Source organism: Nicotiana tabacum, chromosome 7 (genome assembly GCF_000715075.1).
Source record: "Nicotiana tabacum cultivar K326 chromosome 7, ASM71507v2, whole genome shotgun sequence".
Classification (NCBI taxonomy): Eukaryota; Viridiplantae; Streptophyta; class Magnoliopsida; order Solanales; family Solanaceae; genus Nicotiana; species Nicotiana tabacum.
Genome location: NC_134086.1, coordinates 124,702,601 through 124,721,385, shown reverse-complemented (window position 1 = coordinate 124,721,385; position 18,785 = coordinate 124,702,601). Strand labels below are relative to the sequence as shown.

General features: G+C 35.8%; 3 protein-coding genes across 5 annotated transcripts; 2 read left to right on the top strand and 1 right to left on the bottom strand.

Moving 5' to 3' along the window:
• Nucleotides 1–809: 809 nt before the first annotated feature.
• On the top strand, nt 810–1,496 carry LOC142162270 (secreted RxLR effector protein 161-like). The gene is made up of 2 exons (XM_075218602.1): nt 810–945; nt 1,036–1,496. Exons 1-2 carry the CDS (start codon nt 810–812, stop codon nt 1,494–1,496), a joined length of 597 nt encoding a protein of 198 aa, XP_075074703.1.
• Nucleotides 1,497–5,281: 3,785 nt separating this feature from the next.
• On the top strand, nt 5,282–7,761 carry LOC107787032 (uncharacterized). Its single transcript, XM_016608547.2, has 4 exons — nt 5,282–5,503; nt 6,185–6,892; nt 6,988–7,102; nt 7,433–7,761. The coding sequence occupies exons 1-4, from the start codon at nt 5,422–5,424 to the stop codon at nt 7,614–7,616; spliced, it is 1,089 nt and encodes a 362-aa protein (XP_016464033.2). The 5' UTR covers nt 5,282–5,421; the 3' UTR covers nt 7,617–7,761.
• A 1,674-nt stretch (nt 7,762–9,435) lies between these two features.
• On the bottom strand, nt 9,436–14,165 carry LOC107787033 (nuclear envelope-associated protein 2). Of its 3 annotated transcripts, XM_016608548.2 has the most exons (6): nt 14,009–14,165; nt 13,050–13,334; nt 12,787–12,894; nt 10,120–10,581; nt 9,934–10,035; nt 9,436–9,767 (listed from the first exon to the last, which is right to left on the bottom strand). In XM_016608548.2, the coding sequence occupies exons 2-6, from the start codon at nt 13,257–13,259 to the stop codon at nt 9,603–9,605; spliced, it is 1,047 nt and encodes a 348-aa protein (XP_016464034.1). In that variant the 5' UTR covers nt 13,260–13,334; nt 14,009–14,165; the 3' UTR covers nt 9,436–9,602. The 3 variants fall into 3 exon arrangements, with proteins under 3 accessions (XP_016464034.1, XP_075073679.1, XP_075073678.1); XM_075217578.1 differs by lacking the exon at nt 14,009–14,165 and having other exon boundaries at nt 10,120–10,569; nt 13,050–13,573; XM_075217577.1 differs by lacking the exon at nt 14,009–14,165 and having other exon boundaries at nt 13,050–13,570.
• Between the last annotated feature and the right edge of the window lie 4,620 nt (nt 14,166–18,785).

Below are 18,785 nucleotides of genomic sequence, written 5' to 3'. Positions count from 1 at the left end.
ACTTGCAGTTTGGTTTTTGCAAGATTGTTTGCTCAAGTTATTAGAGCACAATTCCAGAATATAAATTATGATGATTTATCTTAATAATACTGGTTTAAATCTAAGTTGGTTTAGCAGAATTTGTATGCCTCCAATTATAGCTAAATCATTGGTTATGAGAACAAAATTCCCAAAAACAAAATTTGATATGAGATGTATTATTTAATATGCAACATCACTTGTACGCATCTAGCCGAGTTATAAAAATTGACATAGCATCCAATTCCATTTATTTGCAATATCTATTTGTTTTAGGAGAATTTTTCCTTTGTTTTGGGTTGCCGCTGTTTCTGCTTTCAGAAAAGATCACTTTGTTTAAAAAAAAAAAAAAAAAAAAAAACCCTATCCTGATTAGACCATAGATAATAGAGGTTAATATTATTTTCATGAGCACGTCCCTATCTTCTTTTCCAGGAATTTCTCGAGTAGCTCCACGTCACTATAGATCACTTTGTTTCTTTTCGTAATGTTGTTTCTTCATTTGGATTTACGGAGAACATTATGGATCAGTGTATATACTTTAAGATAAGTGGGAGCAAATATATTTTTCTAGTCTTATATGTGGATGATATTTTGCTTGCAAGTAGTGATTTGGGATTGTTGCACGAGACTAAACAGTTCCTTATCCATAATTTTGAGATGAAGGATATGGGTGAAGCCTCTTATGTCATTGGCATAAGAGGCTTGTGAAGCCTCTTATGTCACCCATAATTAAAGGTGACAAATTCTCATTGAATCAATGTCCACAAAATACATTGGAAAAGGGGCAAATGAAAGACATTCCCTATGCTTCGCTTGTTGGGAGCCTTATGTATGCACAGGGCTGTACTATACCTGATATTGCTTTTGCGGTAGGAATGCTTGGCAGATATCAAAGTAACCCTGGTCTTGACCATTGGAAAGCTGGTTAAAGGGTCTTGAGATATTTGCAAGGAACCAAGGATTTTAAGCTCACATACAAATGCTCTGACCCATTGGAGATGATTGGATATTCAGACTCTGATTTGGGTGGATGCAAAGGCACTGGTAAATCTACTTCAGGATACATTTTCCTTCTTGATGGAGGTGTTGTGTCTTGGAGAAGTGTCAAGCAGACCATTGTTGCAACATCCACAATGGAAGCTGAATTTATAGCATGCTATGAAGCTACATCACAGGCGTTATGGTTGAAAAACTTTATTTCCGGCCTTAGAATTGTCGATTCCATTTCAAGGCCATTGAGAATTTTTTGTGACAATTCAGCTGCAGTTTTCTTTTCTAAGAATAATAGAAGTGGCAGCCGAAGCAAGCACATCGACATAAAGTACTTGATGGTTAGAGACTATGTGAAGAAGCAAGATGTGAATTTTGAGCATGTTAGTACTGCTTTGATGATTGCTGATCCTATGACTAAAGGCCTGCCGGCTAATATTTTCAAGGATCATGTAACCCATATGGGGCTTAGTAGCTCAATTTAGTCTTGCTTTGCTCTCTAACAGTTTGTCTAGACATTATGTTTATTTTGACATACATGATAGTGCACATTTTGGGTTTTTCATGTATTATTTATGATCATTGGATCAATAAAGTTGAACTCTGAATGACTTATATTAGGTCATTCGTAAAGTTGTTAGACGCTTTGTTAGAATATATTGTTCATTGTAATACATGGAAGGAAGTGTTTGTTAAAAACATGACCGCCATAATTCGTATAATAATATATTCTAGTTAAAGTGGTTGTTGCATAACTTTTAGTTGAGTGATAAAGTTTATGACCATATTATATGTTTATCTCTCATAAAGGATTATGTGATTTTAGTATGTGGGCCAAGTGGAAGAATGTTAGAAATAACCGTCTCTTCTAGAGACTTCTAGTGTGGCCCACATATAAGGTAATAAATTATTTACCTTGTCTCCCAAAGGAAATAATATATCAGATAATACTTTGTAGTTATGCATATATGGTAGTTTCTTTGATGGAAAGAAATTACCATATATTAGGAGTCTCTAGGGTAATTATAATTTATGGAGAAGTCCCTAGGGCTAAAGTATTTGCCTAAGAGTCCCTAGCCTACCTATAAATACGTATGTGACTCCATTAGTCCGGCATTCTACGATAAGCACAGACTCGAAGACTCCCTAGGTTTTCTGTCAAAGTTTTACAAGGCGATTCAACAACACTTGAACAACTATGGCTGAAAATACGTTCATTGTATAATTTTCGCTGCATTGGCTTTGTATGTATATTCGAATTTCAACAAAAGGTAAACCAAATTTTTTCTCTCAAGGATCCTATTAAATAGAAATAGAGAAGAAAATAGCTAGAAAACTTGAATTCATTCTGCATCCTCAAATTCAAAGATACGGACGTTTCTCAGCGTCGAATAATCAAATACTATGTAATAATATATATATATATATCAAGCACGTGTATAAATTAAACTATGACAATAGGCTGATATAGCAATTGAGTTCCAAAATGACAAAATTGATAATTTATCTACCTTGGTTCTTGATTTTATCACTCAGCCAAATAATTGTCCAAAAATATGTTACATTATCTTTTTTTTTTTTTTTTCAGAGAGAAGCTTTTTCTTTACACTTCTTAATATGTTATATGTATTTTGTCACTTTTTGTAGTTAAAAATCTTCCTCAGGTCAAATTTATCCGGCAGATGTATAATATCAGTATAATTTATCCGACAAATATGTATAATCTTGTATAATCAGTATATATTGGATAGAAAAAATAAACACCGCCAGCTATTTGTCTAAAAGGTTCCTTTTCATTTTATCTACTCCTTAAATTCCATTTCCTTTGTCACCTTCTTCGATTTTTCTGTATGTATGTGAGTATGTCCCAACACTTTGTCACCTTTCCCAACAGTTAGTTTATTCTAAATTAGCATTAATTAATTACTGTATAAGCTATTTTAAGATATAAAAATTTTGAACGTACATTAGATCTCTTTTTATTAAGGTATATAGAATTCGGATTTTACCTTAATTATCGTGAAGAAAACAAAAGGTGCAGTGAATCAGGGGTAGAAGTAGTGTGAATTACTTCAAAATAGAATATTATGGTATATCCTGGTCTCAGGTTGCCACTCCCATCCTTTTCTGTATACGCTAAAACATGGCTCCACCGACCACTATCAATGTTCCCTTCTATACATAATAAATAATACTATTATATTCAGATCAATTTATGCATATCTTGATTATTCTATCACTGTTGAAAACATAATTAAGCAAATAAAAATATACTCTTTTTAACCGTTTAAGCTTTTAGGTGAGATAGTCTATCACTTTATATGATATCAAAGTAGGCAAAGGTCCTGGATTCGAGTCTCATCGCCACCCAATATCAAAATAATTTTACGTGTTTGGTCATCAAAAAGAATCAACTCACGTAAGGGGCGTGTTGAAGATATAATTTATAAATAGAAGTGTGCTCTCTTTAACGGCTTAAACATTTAAATTAGATGGTTACACAATTACGTATATTATCAACGCATGTACCATATAACTCTACTTATAAAAGCTTAAAATGAAATTATCTAGTGAATATAATCTCCATTAAAATTGAAATCTTAGTTTCTCGTGATTTATGTTCACTTTATTGATCACTAAATCAGGCAGCATGATCCTTTGCCCCTTTCAAAGATAAGGTTTCCACTCTTTACTTTCTATATGCATGTAGTATTGTCTGCAATTTTGCCAAGTGTTACATTTTAGTACTATGAACTCAATCTTTCAGAATTAAAGACATGTATGATGGAGCTAAGATTCGGGTTAGGACAGTAGGAGACGACTCTGAACATTTTCCAGTTATTACGGGGTTACACCAAGGGTCTGCGCTCAGCCCATTTCTATTTGCCCTGGTGATGGATGCACTGACTCATCATATTCAAGGGGAGGGGCCATGGTGCATGCTATTTGCTGATGACATTATTCTAATTGACGAGACACGAGGCGGCGTCAACGAGAGGCTAGAGATTTGGAGACATGCTCTTGAGTCTAAAAGTTTCAAGTTGAGCAGGACGAAGACGGAATACCTCGAGTGCAAATTTGGAGTTGAGCCGACGGAAGCGTGAGTTGAAGTGAGGCTTGACTCTCAAGTCATTCCCAAGAGGGGTAGTTTCAAGTACCTTGGATCGGTTATTCAGGGGATCGGGGAGATTGACGAGGATGTCACACACCGTATAGGGGTGGGGTGGATGAAGTGGAGGTTAGCGTCGGGAGTCTTGTGTGACAAGAAAGTGTCACCGTTACTAAAAGGTAAGTTTTATAGAGCAGTGGTTAGGCCTGCCATGTTATATGGAACTGAATGTTGGCCGGTAAAGAACTCACACATCCAGAAGATGAAAGTAGCAGAGATGAGGATGTTGAGGTGGATGTGCGGGCATACAAGAATGGATAAGATTAAGAATGAAGATATTCGAGAGAAGGCGGGCGTGGCCCCCATAGAGGACAAGATGCGGGAAGCAAGACTTAGATGGTTCGGGCACATTCAGAGGAGGAGCACTGATGCACCGGTGAGGGGGTGTGAGCGACTGGCTGTAGTGGGCACGCGGAGAGGTAGAGGACGACCTAAGAAGTATTGGGGAGAGGTGATCAGACAGGACATGGCGCGACTTAGGATTAATGAGGACATGGCCCTAGACAGGGAATTATGGAGGTCGAGTATTAAGATTGTAGGTTAGGGGAGAGTTGTGAATATTTCTACAGCACAATAGAGTGAGACTAGCCAGTTAGGAGTTAGACTAAGAAGGTTATTGGTCGTCTATTGATGCAGGGCTTTACCTGCTAGTTTTACTATACCAGCCATCTTTTTCGTATTTCGTATTCTGTATTTCATATCTATTGTATCGCTGTTATTTTATTATGCATTTTTATGGTACTAATATATCGGCTTCTGTTGTTTTTTGAGCCGAGGGTCTCCTGGAAACAGCCTCTCTATCCTTCGGGGTAGGGGTAAGGTCTGCGTACATATTACCCTCCCCAGACCCCACGTATGAGATTATACTAGGTTGTTGTTGTTGTTGAACTCAATCTTTCAGAAATTTCTGCTAAAAGAATCAATGAAATAACAAAAATAATTTATGCTTTTCCACAACAGAGAAGCAAAAACAATTTTCAATATTTTCTTCATCACAAAGTAATCACCTTTTTTTCCTATATATATTATACATCTAGAAAGTTACATATTCGTTTCTCTTTTACTTTCTCTGCTTCTCTACCCCACCATTGTTTATCATCTACTCATACCTTTTTTTCCCTTTCTCCCCTTTGCTAAATATATAGTACAACTTTTGTCATGTTTTTCTAAAGACCAACATTATATAATTCCTATTATAGTTCCATTGGGATCTCTTGCTCAAGTCACATACATTCAAGAAAATGTCCACCATTATAATGACTAAAGGAGCTTCCAAATTCATCTTCTTATTCTTCTTGTCTATTCTTCTTGCCTGCATTTCTGGTTAGTGTACTTTCTTGATTTGAATATTCCAAGTTTCTTGTTTTTGCTGATGATTCTTCTATTCTATGACTACTGTGTTTTCTGTCTATGTTTAAGATTCTGCAATGAATATTCACCATTTTTTGTATTCCTTGCTTTATGTTAAGACTATTGGTCAGTTTTCCTTTTCCTTTTTCTGTGATCAAGACTATTGTGGGTTGATGTTATAACAATTGATGTAAGTTTCACCACTTGCTGATATATTTGATTTCTGTAGTTAGACAAGTTTGCTCTGAGGGGTTGATGGTTCAAGCTGTCTTACATACTTATTTTGGACCTATTTGCAATATTTTTGTTTTTTTCATCTTCTTTTCTAATTTATTGTGGGGGGGGGGGGGGGGGGGAGTGGAATCAGGTACTTGGAACAAAGCCTAGACAAGAATTTGACCAACATTGAAAGTGACAAGACAGTTATCTTATTAGAGAAAGTCAGTGTCATTCTCTTTGATTTATCACCAATTTTCACCAGAAAAAGATGTTTATAGTAAAATAAAGCATGTTAGATTTACCATGGCCAGTTAGAATATGGCTGCATTGGTTGAGATCTCATGTTATAAGAGCTACAAAACATTAGTTGAACTCATGTTAAATTATGGCAAACAAGTTGCAGCAAGTTAAAGATCTTGTAAATGTTCTTTGCAGGATTATCGCCAGCTAAAAATTTCGAGCACAAAGGACTTGAAAGGGAAAAGGAACAAAAATTCCATATTTTCGCGAAAGGACTGCTCGAATTGTTACCCATTAGAGCATTTAAACATGACTCGATCGATCCAACAACAACTGGATTTCCTACAACTCCTGTAGTAAATCCTGTCACCACTCCAGTTAATATGCCTCCTGATAATTCAGCTCCAGCAGTTGTTACTGTCCCATCCACAAATCCTAATGCTGGAATTCCAAATCTTGGGTCTACACCTCCAGCAGTTCCTTCTACTACCCCGCCGACTGACACGAACCCCAATCCATCGGTACCAATAACTAATCCAGTTACCACTCCTAGCACAAATGCACCTGTAAGTAATCCTGTAACGGCGAATCTAACCCCAGTAGGTGGTGTTCCAGTCACCACCCCGGTAACGCCACCTGCAACCACAAGCTCTCCTGCTACCTCAGGGCAGAGCTGGTGTGTCGCGAAGAATGGAGCGATGGAAACTTCACTTCAGTCAGCGCTTGATTATGCTTGTGGAAAGGGAGCAGATTGCTCAGCCATTCAGCAGGGTGGAAGTTGTTATAATCCCAATAGTCTGCAAAACCATGCATCATATGCTTTCAATAGCTATTTTCAAAAGAATCCAGGGCAAACAAGCTGTGATTTTGGGGGTGCTGCCATGATAACCAACTCAAACCCAAGTAAGCAAACAAGGATTCTTTATTATATATCCTGCCTTACTGTTATAAATCAGCATCTTCTTATTTTTTCTGATCATTAACATACTGAAATATAGGCACTGGTTCTTGTGTTTTTCCTACATCGGGGTCTTCTACATCATCGTCTGCGACACCAACGCCTGGAACTCCAGCGCCGACAACAGCCTCGTCAACAGGTGGTGCAGTACCAGGGTAAGGGGAACTTTCATTTGCTCCATAAGTCTACAGAATACTCTCTTCGTTGTAGTTTATATCGTGGTTTTGACTAGGAATGGAGTTTAAGAAAGGTTAAAAGACTTGGCACATACAAAAGTACTTGTAGAACTTGTGTGCTTAAACATCCCATGACATTTATATGGGTATAAGAGCATGTAAAATGAGAAGTTTAAAATTAAACGATTTTCAAATAAAAAAAAGTATCATTCTTGCGGGAACAAACTAAAATGGAAAGTGTCATATAACATGGAATAGAGGGAGTAATCTATATGCTTTTCATTAACTTTGTCCGGTGTAATTTTGCAGCTCTGTAGCACCAACAGTACCGAATGGAGGCGACTCTGGATTTGGAACGATGCCGGGCATTAGTGACAGTATCCCTCCCACTGCAACCACCTCATTGTCCATGTCAAATGGCATGCAACCCTTAGTTGGCTGCATCTTTCTTGTCACCTCCATTGTGACTAGCAAGCTTATCTTGGAGATTTGAGGAAATTAAGAAGTTCAGTTACCAAGTAAGAAGCTGGATTTTCAGTTTCTAGCTATGTACAGTTCTTGAGGAGTAAATGGAAGCAGTTAGGAGTACTATCAAGGTTTAGACATTACATACCTATACACTGCTTTAGTATAGTTAATTATCCTGCATACCACCTACTTAGATGTAAAATTCATATATTGGTTTTAGAGGCCATTATCTACATCCATCAATATATAAGTTTAATAGGTCAGATGTTCCACTGTTATATTGTATTATTGTTTAGGAAGTAGGTTACTAGTCCTGGATCTCATATGATCAATCATTGTATTAGTTTACTACTTTTTACATTTGTTTAGGCAAAGTTTTATCTTTTCATCCAGAAAATCTTATTTTTAGATTAACTATTGTAACGTCCATAAAAATAAACATGGCTTCAACTAACACTATGTTTGGATCATTGTTACCCATCGTTTTATAATGTATTGTATTGTATCATTTTATGGATACATTTTTATGTATACAACGTTTGAATAGATTGCATTGTTTGACTATATCGTACTGTACTGTAGCTGATAAGTTCACTAAATACCGCCAAAAGTCTTAAATAAAATTTATCAAAAATTATACATAAAAATAATTTAAGAATACCTCGTTCTACTAATTTATCATTAATTAGTAGCTTGGAAACAAGAGCAAAAACCTGGAAAAAAAAAGGTTAACTAATATTAGCAATAAAAAAAATTAAAATGATGGAAAGAGACAAAGAATCGGATAGAGATTTGGATAAAAAGAATGGGGCAAAAAAATAATGATAAAATAAAATTATGAGTAATAAGTAAGAGCATAATTGGAAAAGAAAATAGAAAACGATTCCACCATATCAAATCGGTTGTTTCATAAAATGGGACTTTTGATTGTTCCGGGACAATACGATACAATTAATTTTTAAAAAAACAATCAAAATAAATATTATTTTGGGATAACAATACAATACGATATATTAGGGAACAAAAGTTAATTATATGTTTGCTCTTTTGTTTAAATAACAGTGATGTCTTTGCAGTTTGCGTGCACCTCGCCATTATTTGGTATATGGAAACTATGCCCTGAAAGCTTAGGCATTATTCGCTGCTTTCATTCATTCTTATACCTTCATTCATGGGTACAGCCTAACAGGGACAAAAGTGTAAAGCAGTATGCAGGATTTCTAAAAGAACAGCAAGCTGGCGATGCCCTAATAGTTAAGAGGGAGAATAAACTAATAGCCGATTTTCTCTTTCGGTGCGGTGTATTGATGGCCACTTTAAGTTGATTAATCAATAACCGCATGCACTAACGCAAATTACGTGCTACATTATCGCCGTGTAAACCTCCAAGATTAAAGAGGATTTTTAAATCTCAATTTATTATATTGATAGTGTACAAAGTTTTCTACATCAGCTTATAAATTTTAACTTTGAATTAACTAATTCCACTTGTTATGGATAATTTACCGATAATCATCTTTCAAGTGATTATATAAAAACTAAACTCATTAAAGAGTAGAATATGTTTTGTCTTCTACTATTAGGTACTTGTAGTATAATTTAATAAATTAAAGTCACCAAGAAAGCATCTTCCAACATTACAATTCATTGGAGGCTGATTCAATTTTTTGACTAATTCTCGAAATAAACATAAGAGACTAGGACTTCTCACCAGAAAAATACCAAGTACAGACATTAATAGGAGACAAGAAAATAATGTGACGGGTCTCTGCTGATTGGGGCTAGCTAAAATAATTAGTGTCGTGATATTTGGCATGCAATTATGCACTCTGAGAATATGATTATAGTATAATCTAAAGTACTGCGTTGATCTAATAATTGAGGATCAAAATGATGGGTTCAGCTGTGAGAGCGTGAGGTACAAATCTACAGCACTCCCTAATCTCTCCCCATGTTGACTACAAGCTAGCTACATATCTCCTTTATACAACGTTAAATACATATATTATTATCACCGCTTCGAAAAGAGGACTAATACCAACATAGACATTGACACAACAATCTTGAACCCTGAGGATTCCCAGAAGTTCTGTTTATCATTGCTGGAAGTTCCGACTTGCTTAGTTGCTAATTGGTCTCTGAGTTCCTTAATAGCTTTGTCACGGCGTTCTCCCATCTGTATTTATATCACATGTATGACGCTTTCAGTAGTTTTCAATGTGCTAAGATCTTATAAATTGGTGGGAAACTTAACAAATTAAATTCAGAATTCTAGAACTAAACAAATAGGTTTCCGATATCAGATATAATTTCATCAATGTAGCAGTAAAGAGTAGAATTACCCTTTGGAGTTTGCGAGTTTGAGTCCGCGCCTCTTGGAGACAGAATTCCAACTTCATAATCCTCTTTTTCAACTCTTGATCAGCTCTACGATGCTTTTCTAACTGTCCAGAAAAGAGGTAGAGATTCATGAGAAAGAATAACTCAGTGTCGTGGAATTTAGAGAACCTGGAAAACATGTATCAAACCTGAGACTCTAACTCCTTGGTTTTTAGCTTCCAATGGGCAGACATGATCCTGATTTCATCCCTGAGTTTGGCAATTTCTTCATCTTTACTCGTCAACAGCTTGTTCATCTTCTCAATATTCTTTGGTGAGACCTCATCTAAAATCTTCCTCAATTCACAATCTTTGTTTGCTCCAGATTTCGCTAATGCTTGCATGATATCATGCTCAATTCTCAGGACTTCATCTTTCAATTGCATTTGGGATGATTCCCTTGCTTGGAGATCCTTCTGCAAAAGATCTAATTGCTCACCAAGTTTATTTACACGAACTTCATGTTCCTTCAATGAACTGTTTTTCTCATCCAACTCTTTCAAAAGTGCCAAACACTGAAGCTGTGCAGATTGAGCTGATGCAGCACTTGCATCTGCAGTTGCTTGAGTAGCAGAAAGCTGTGATCTAAGATCATCCAACTGCTTGAGATACTGGATCGCATTCAGAACTTATATTATTAACTGCTTACAAATACAACAACAACAAAAACATACCCAGTATAATCCCACCCCACATAGTGGGAAACTGCTTACAAATATGTCCAAGGAAAAAGACTACTGCATTATGTTATTCTTAAGTGGTTTTATTACTGTTACAAGTGTCAATAATACATAAACCTAACTGAATGAGCACAACGTAGTCATGTTTAAATGCCAAAATAACTGGCTCATGATAATCAGTGCATATTTGAGTTTTGAGGTTTAAAAGGTTCTATCTACCAGTGTCTTTCCTGACAGGATCTTCCTCAAACTGTAACAAAATATAAACTAAAAATAGAATTGGGTAGCAAATATTGGAGGAAGCTAGATCGTGAGAACTGGGTAAACAGTATCAGCTTGAACTCAAGCTAAGCAGAAACAAGAGAATTTATGCTCTAGAAAATTGAAATGAAGAAAAAAAAACAAGCTAGCCTCCAATAACTACAACTTCAACCACCCCAAATAAAAGATAATAGAAATTATGAAAGAAGAGTAAGAAGCCAAACCCAATCAGGCCAAAAAGCAAACAGACCATTTAATGATTCCATTCAACTGCTTCAATTGATAATTTATGCATATTATTCCATCTGTGCAGTAATTACTTTCTTTGCATTGAGGACAAAAGAACTGCATCTCTCTACATTTCAGAAATAACCCACTCTTATTGTAACAATAATGGAAAAGTCAAAAGCAAGTGAACAAATTAGCTAGTATCTTAAATTAACCGGATGAGAACATATTCATTACAGAAGATTCTACTTATGCAATCCACAGAATTTGATTTTTCATTCAATCTTAAATGTACCAAAATAGTAAGTGAAGGGTTTAATAGGAATTTCATCAATTAAGGATACTATATATAACTCTTTACATTTGAAGTATGACACTTGAAAAGTCAAAACTTTTAGGAGTTTAAAGAAATATTATTATGTGTTAGTCATGCTAATTTCCTTTAATTTTAGTTTAATACACTTAATGGGGATGTATCATCATATGTTTACCTTTATCACACATCATCTTTTTTTTCAATTCAAATCATTTCATCAGTAACACACCAATATGGTGTGAAAAGTTTGAACCAACCACAAATATCTATCAGGTTGACGTAGTCATACATACATTTTAACTTTATATCACACATAATTGAGAATGCTACATAAAGTTGTGCACATAAGTTACCCCTAAATACATCAGGTAAAAAAGCTGTGGGGGAGAAAAAGAAATGAACTCAATATACTAAAAGTGCTATTTAAGATTCTCATTTGAGCACTCTTTATTTGATTCAGCCAGTACAATAACTATGTTAAATTCAACTAATCGCTTTTCTAACATCTGAGGATTCAAGTTTCTCAATTACCAGCTTATTCAGAGTTCAAGCAATGATATATGCCTCAACATCTAAAGGAATCAAGATACATAATACCAAGAGAACTCGACTCTCATAATAAATATCATTTCCAAGAAGCTGGTAACACAAAAGGCGAGCATGGGTTAGAGCTTCCTTTGTTAGCTTAATGATTTAAAAAAATTCTCAATCATATGGCATCATGTTAATCCTCAAAATTATATGCAGTAATGATGACCAGAGATTGGGAGCCCAAGTGGACTCAACGAACCAAAAGATGTCCATTTAATTTTCAATGCCGAACAAAGGGGAAGAAAGTGATGTTTACAACCCAGTGCTGGCCATCTAAAAGCCACTAACATGTGTAGCCAAAAAGTGGTTTGATTTGTTAAATGGTAAGTCGTCCAAGATTCCTCTTTATCTCACTAACTCAGCTAAAAGAAACAAATTTTTTGAACCATCCAAGACCAGACAAAGTACTTGGACCACTCGGTTCATAAAGAACTACTAGAGACAATAATATTAGATTAATTACTCAATACTATTCCTCAATTTCCCAAAAGGACAAACAAAAACAACCAAAAAGTAGCTTCAAAAGATATCCATCATCATATTCCTTTCAAGTATCTGTTTTTTCAGTATTTCCAAATTAACCCAGGTGCCTCCCACGCAAGATCTTGGAGCCCAACTCCACCCAGATCCAAAACCACTAAATTTATCTAAAATTCAAAACCATCAAACCAAATATGCAAGAAATAGTTGCACTAAAAGATGCATAATTTTTCAAGTCGAGTGACACTCATGATTATTACCTTCTCGGTGTTTAAAGAAGAAATTTGAAGCTGCCCGTCTTTCTGCTCCAAATTCTTTTGCAATTTACTTATCTCTTCTTCCATTTTTTTAGCTTTACTCTCTGCTACCTGATAAAACAAAAAACACACAATAATCAGACAAAGTCCAAGAATCGCCTGACCCACACTTAAAACTCCACTTCACATATAAAGGAAAAAAGACAAAAAAAAAAAAGTAAAAAAATCATTTCACACAACAATAAATCATACTAAATCAATTTGACCTGTCTTGTTAGGGTTTCACGAACAAAAGACTGTTCTTGAGAAGCGAGACGGTTGCGAACCTCCTTGAGCTCCGCCGCAAGCGACACCACATTTCGCCGGAAATTCTGTTTCTTCTCACTCAGATCCTTCAACAACGGATCCACCACCATACACGACGACGTCGTTGACGACGTTGAAGATGAAGATGACGGCCTTTCTTCCACGGACATCACCGTAACACTACTGAGAATCAACTACAAATCCAGAGTGAACTTTGCTTTCAACTACGACATCCGATGCTTCGCCTGTGAAGTGTATAAAACCACCCAAAAAAAAAAGGAAAAAAGATAAATTGAGTTGCTTCTTTCTATGAACTTAGCAATTAAAGCTAACAACCTATCACCCTTTGCATGTGAACATGTAGGGTATGCATTTAAGTCGCTGACCCATTTTAGAATTTTCAATTAATTGATATTCCAATAACAATAATGGAAACAGAATACTGATAATTATACATGTAAGATTATCACGTTTTAAAATTTCAAAAAATCATTTTTTATGGTTTATAATATTTCATGAATCAACCTCAAAATGGAGATAGAGAGAGAGAAAAGGACAGATCATTGTTTTGAGAGAGAGAGAGAGAGAGAGAGGAGCAAGTGGACAGTCAAATGGAGGGTTCAATTTGCTTAAATCCACACGACTCTTACACTTCTCTACAGAAAAATCAAGAGACACGTTTCTTACACATCTCAAAAAGAATCCTTCTTTACACACACATGCATGAACACACCTGAGTTTACAGAGAGGAAAAGGAGTAGCAAAAAAGAAGAAAGGATAAACTCATACTCTAATTAAAAATCACTACAAACACGTTCAAATCTAGTTACAGAGAATTAAAAAGACAAAAAACTAATGAAGCTAATAACGAAAAAAACAAATAAGAAATATATATATAGGTAAAAACACTTCAATTTACCGGCGAGCGATTGATCTGGGGTCAAATGATCGGACGGTGGAGGAAGAATGGGAGGTAGACAGATTCGCCAAAGCGTGGGGTGATTTTGAGGGGGTGGGTGGGGAAGAGTTTAATGCAGCAGTGAATAAGGGAAGCTGAGACTTAGCTACATGTCTAAGCAGAGAAGAGAGAGAGGAAGGGGGATGTGGAGGTTCGGATTTTGAACTTTAGGTTCGGAGATTCCGAGCCTTTTGTTTGTCGACTTGACAGACAGATAGGATTTTGGTTTGGAAACTGGTGTAGGTTGGGGTTCTCCGAGCCTTGGGTTTCGGACAAAGGACAAATTTCGAACCTGGGGCATAAAATGACCTCAGCGCGGCAAATCTGAAAATTTTCGTCAATGGATGAGATCTTTCCACGTGTGCTACGTACGACCGTCATGTTCCGATTTTGATTAAAAAAGGAAAAGAATTGACTAATTTCACATGCAATTGGAAACTATAAACCCCTCAAATCTGAATGATTTGTATACTAGTATTAGTTTACACGCTGTCAGAGATTTGTTTGACTATGCCTAATTAGGTTGAGACAAGAATTTTTATATTTACGTAAAATAAGGAAAAAGGAAAGAAGAGAAATTTGAATGATTCATTAATTCAATTAACCTAATTAGTTTAACTTACATGTGAGTGGCATTGAAATATCTATTCCAGAAACTAAGGACACCATATCCCTAATCAATCTAATTCGGCCAATTTTTTTCCTTCAATACGTCTTAGTGTCTTACACATACAAATTTGTAAGCAAATATTATATATTTTATATATATTAAAGGATAATTCAAATAAAAGTGAAATCATTAAGATACAAGAATTCAATACGTATTACATATAATGGTAAAATTCGTATTAAATATTACATAAATATTCAACTTCCACCCTTAGTATGCTCCCATAAATTATCTATTAATGTATTACGAAGTACAAAATGAGCAACTTTCACTCAATGCTATAATGATTTTGGTGTATTTGAAAATGATATACCTCCCTGCTAAGTTATTGTGTTATTTACCGTAGTTTTAATTTTTATTTTAATTTAATATATTTTCAATTTTCATGTATTTTCAATTTTAATGTATTTTCAATTTTCACTTCTCAATTTTAGCAGCATATAATATTTTATATTCGCACCTTTTAATTTTAGCAACATCTAATATTTTATATTTGCGCCATTCATTTTTTGAGATGATTATATATTCTTTGTACAATTATAACTTATAATAAAATTAACTTACAATTTTACATAAAAATAATAAATGCATGAAAATTAATTTATCTAAATTACACGCCAAAGTTAAGATGTAAAATTAATATTATAAAGATATTACGTAAACATAATTAGGTATATATAAAGAGATAAATTAAAAGAGTTAAATAATAATAAAATATGCATGAATAGTAATAGGGAAGATGAATAGTGTCTCCCATATTTGGAAGAACACTATCCATCCCCCATTTTGGAGGCAAAAATGGAAGAGGGTTGGAGTTTCATTATAGCAAAAGTTGCCCCCATATAGAAAAATGGGGGAGGGTTGGAGATGGTCTAATTCCGTAAATGGCAAAACAATCACAAACAAATTCTTTCATTTCTAAGAGTGTCTTTGGTACGAATGAAAATATTTCTCATGGAAAATATTTTCTCAGAAAATATTTTCTTAAAAAATGGGTAATTTTGTCACTTTTTTTTTTCTTATTTGGTTGATGAGTGAAACTTTTTTAGGAAAATAAAGTGTTTGGTTAGATAGTATAAAATATTTTTAGGGAAATAATTTTTTATGCTCCTCTCCTCAACCCGAGTCCGAAACTTAAATAATGGTATTTTGGACTCAAAATACCATTATACAGTTTTAAAAAAGTTACATTTATAACTAAAACACAGTATTATACTGTGTTTTACTTCAATTTGGGCCCACCAATATTCCATATTCTTAGGATAACTGACAATATTCGTATTATACTGCATTTTACATTAAATTTTTGGGCCCACCAATAAGTGTTACGTGGATAACTGACATAACAATAATTCAAATACATAAAGTGTGGTATTATACTGCGTTTTACATAAAAAAAAATCTGCACCCCAAGTTAGGACTTGCTTTATTTAAAGGCGTTAGGATTTTATGAAAATCCATTCAAAACTTTCCTTCAAACTTTCATTCATACTTCTCTTCTTGTTATCAAGCATTTTTTTTATAATATTTGAAGAGCCAAAAATAAGGGTTTCATTATATTGGAGGGTGAGGTTGTAATGGAGAATAACTGTGTGAGGTATAGTTCACCTCCACAGTGTCATGTTAAATTGCCGCTTACAATGGAATACGATAAATTGGTATCGTTGTTATGTAAAAAAATGAGTGTGAGGAAACGTTCGGTGAACCTTAAAGTAACCGGTAGATTTCCGTATTTTGTGACTCCACGGGAGTTTGCTTATTATTCTGAGTTTAACATCGAAGATGATGAGACTCTTAGAGATTTTTTGCGGATTCCGGATGAATACAGGGAATTTATTGTAATAAAATTGTTGGAAATGTACGTCAAGGTTGAAGACGTTCCCAATAATGAGGGCATGCATAGTAGGGATAACCCCCAGTCATCGGGTGGTTATTCTGGAGCAGTTTTTGCCGGACAGATTCCTGATAAAAGAGCTTGCCTTGATTTAAACTTGTCACCACCGGCGAATGAGCAACCACAAAATAATTTTTCGACTTTATATACTCCACAAGACAACTGGTAAACTTCAATTTTTCTACGCTTTAGCGATGTTTATTTTAAGTCTTTTGAATTGGATTTGTATTAACACATATATTTGTCATATGGGGTACCGTCCGGATATGAATTTTACAAGTTATGACCCCATTCCTAATTGGAATATGCGTAGCTCTGGCGTGTTGGACCACGGTGGTCCATCTGGGAGTCATCACCAACAAGAAAATGTCCATCATGGAACGTCAACACAGTACGACTTGTAAGTAAAGTGATATAGCTATATGTAAATTATTTATCTAGTTGAGTAGCTTATCATTTTGTTCTTTTTGTGCAGTGAAAGCGAGTAACTTGATGTTCCTAACCTCACATAGTTGCCCATAGACGACGTGTTGACTCATGATTTTGGCAGATGCACAGAGTCAGGAAGATGATAGTGATTATGACAACAATGCCGATGAGTTTGGAGATGACACACCCTTCCCTGATGAGGATGATGACGAGGAGGAAGTGGATGTCGAACCTGAGCTGACGAGGGAGCATGCTCTTCCACCTCCCGTTAGACCAAGAGTGTACGAGTCCCACGTGTCGTTTCATGAGCGGAATATTCTCTACCTTGATAAATTACCAAGTATGTCGGACGTGGATGCCCTCACAAGAGATGATGACGAAATTTAGTCAGCAATGTGGGATGAGTCTAGACCAGCGGTGCTGACAAATGGCATGTATTTTCTCGATAAAGCTAGCCTTATCAGGGCTGTAAAAATCTACAGCGTAAGAGAGTGTCGTGAGATGACGGTAAGGGAGTCAACTACGGAGGTGTACAAGGTTTTATGCCGTAGAGACTTTATGGGTTGCCACTGGATGTTGCGTGCTAGCAAGAAGAAATCATGGTTGTGGAAAGTGGGTAAATATATTAGCACTCACATATGTGAAATGAACACATTCAATGAGAATCACTTCAACCTGGATGTAGACTTGATTTCTCTTGTCTTGATTCCATATTTGGAAGTGTCAATTAGGTTCAAGATTAAAGAGTGTATTACAGCCGTCCACCAGGAGTATGGTTGTACTATAACCAAAAGAAAGGCATATCTCGGGCGCAAACGTGCCTTTGAACTTATTTATAGTGTCTGGGATAAGTCTTTTTCATCTCTGTCCAGGTACATGACTGTACTGCAACACTTTAACCCCGAGACTATTGTTGAATGGAGGAGTGAGCGGAGTCCGGACAGACCGGAATATATTTTCAACTATGTGTTCTGGTCATTACCAGCAATTGATGGTTTTGTGCATTGCCGTCCTGTAATTTTCATAGACGGTACTCATGTCTATGAAAAGTAATATATTAACCTTTTGATTGTAGTTGTAGTAGATGCCAACGGACAAATATTTCCACTAGCTTTTTCCATTTCTGCCAATGAAAGCGAAGAGACGTGGATGCTTTTTTTGAACCACTTGAAGCAGCACGTTGTCAAATAGCATTCAAGTATTTGTCTAATATCTGATCGACACGGTGGCATTTTAAGTACTGTACGGCATTTACCTGAATGGCAGGAACCCTATGCATACCACCATTACTGTGTGAGGCACCTGAAGGCCAATTTCCAGAAGAAATATCACGACAAAGCCTTGTATGATTTAATGTGGATGGTTGTAACTGAGCACCAGCAGTGCAAATTCACGAGGCGCATGAAAGCGATCCGGCAATTAGATCCACGAGCCTATACTTGGTTGATGGGACATGAGCTTTACATGTGGACATTACATATTGATGGCGGCAGACGATGGGGATCCCTGGCTACAAATGTGTCGGAGTCATTCAACGGCTTGTTGAAGTCTGCCCGTGGATTGCATGTCACTGCCATGGTCCGGATGACATTCAACTAGATTGCGGAGAGGTTTGTTGAAAGGCATAGAGTTGCATCGGTATTGATGGACAGGGGTGTTCAATATTGATAAGAAAATTTGAGAAGTACAGGAGGCGAGCACATTGGCATTCATTTTTACAGTATGATCACGACCGGGGTATTTTT

What these genes read in the sequence shown, in the direction of transcription:
- LOC107787033 (XM_016608548.2), bottom strand. Translation starts at nt 13,259, where the DNA reads ATGTCCGTGGAAGAAAGGCCGTCATCTTCATCTTCAACGTCGTCAACG. An exon ending in GTGAAACCCTAACAAGACAG is followed by an intron (nt 12,895 to 13,049) that starts GTCAAATTGATT and finishes TTGTTTTATCAG; the next exon opens with GTAGCAGAGAGTAAAGCTAA. An exon ending in AAACTCGCAAACTCCAAAGG is followed by an intron (nt 9,768 to 9,933) that starts GTAATTCTACTC and finishes ATATAAATACAG; the next exon opens with ATGGGAGAACGCCGTGACAA.
- LOC142162270 (XM_075218602.1), top strand. Translation starts at nt 810, where the DNA reads ATGAAAGACATTCCCTATGCTTCGCTTGTTGGGAGCCTTATGTATGCA. An exon ending in TCTTGACCATTGGAAAGCTG is followed by an intron (nt 946 to 1,035) that starts GTTAAAGGGTCT and finishes TTGGATATTCAG; the next exon opens with ACTCTGATTTGGGTGGATGC.
- LOC107787032 (XM_016608547.2), top strand. Translation starts at nt 5,422, where the DNA reads ATGTCCACCATTATAATGACTAAAGGAGCTTCCAAATTCATCTTCTTA. An exon ending in TCTTCTTGCCTGCATTTCTG is followed by an intron (nt 5,504 to 6,184) that starts GTTAGTGTACTT and finishes TGTTCTTTGCAG; the next exon opens with GATTATCGCCAGCTAAAAAT. An exon ending in GATAACCAACTCAAACCCAA is followed by an intron (nt 6,893 to 6,987) that starts GTAAGCAAACAA and finishes ACTGAAATATAG; the next exon opens with GCACTGGTTCTTGTGTTTTT.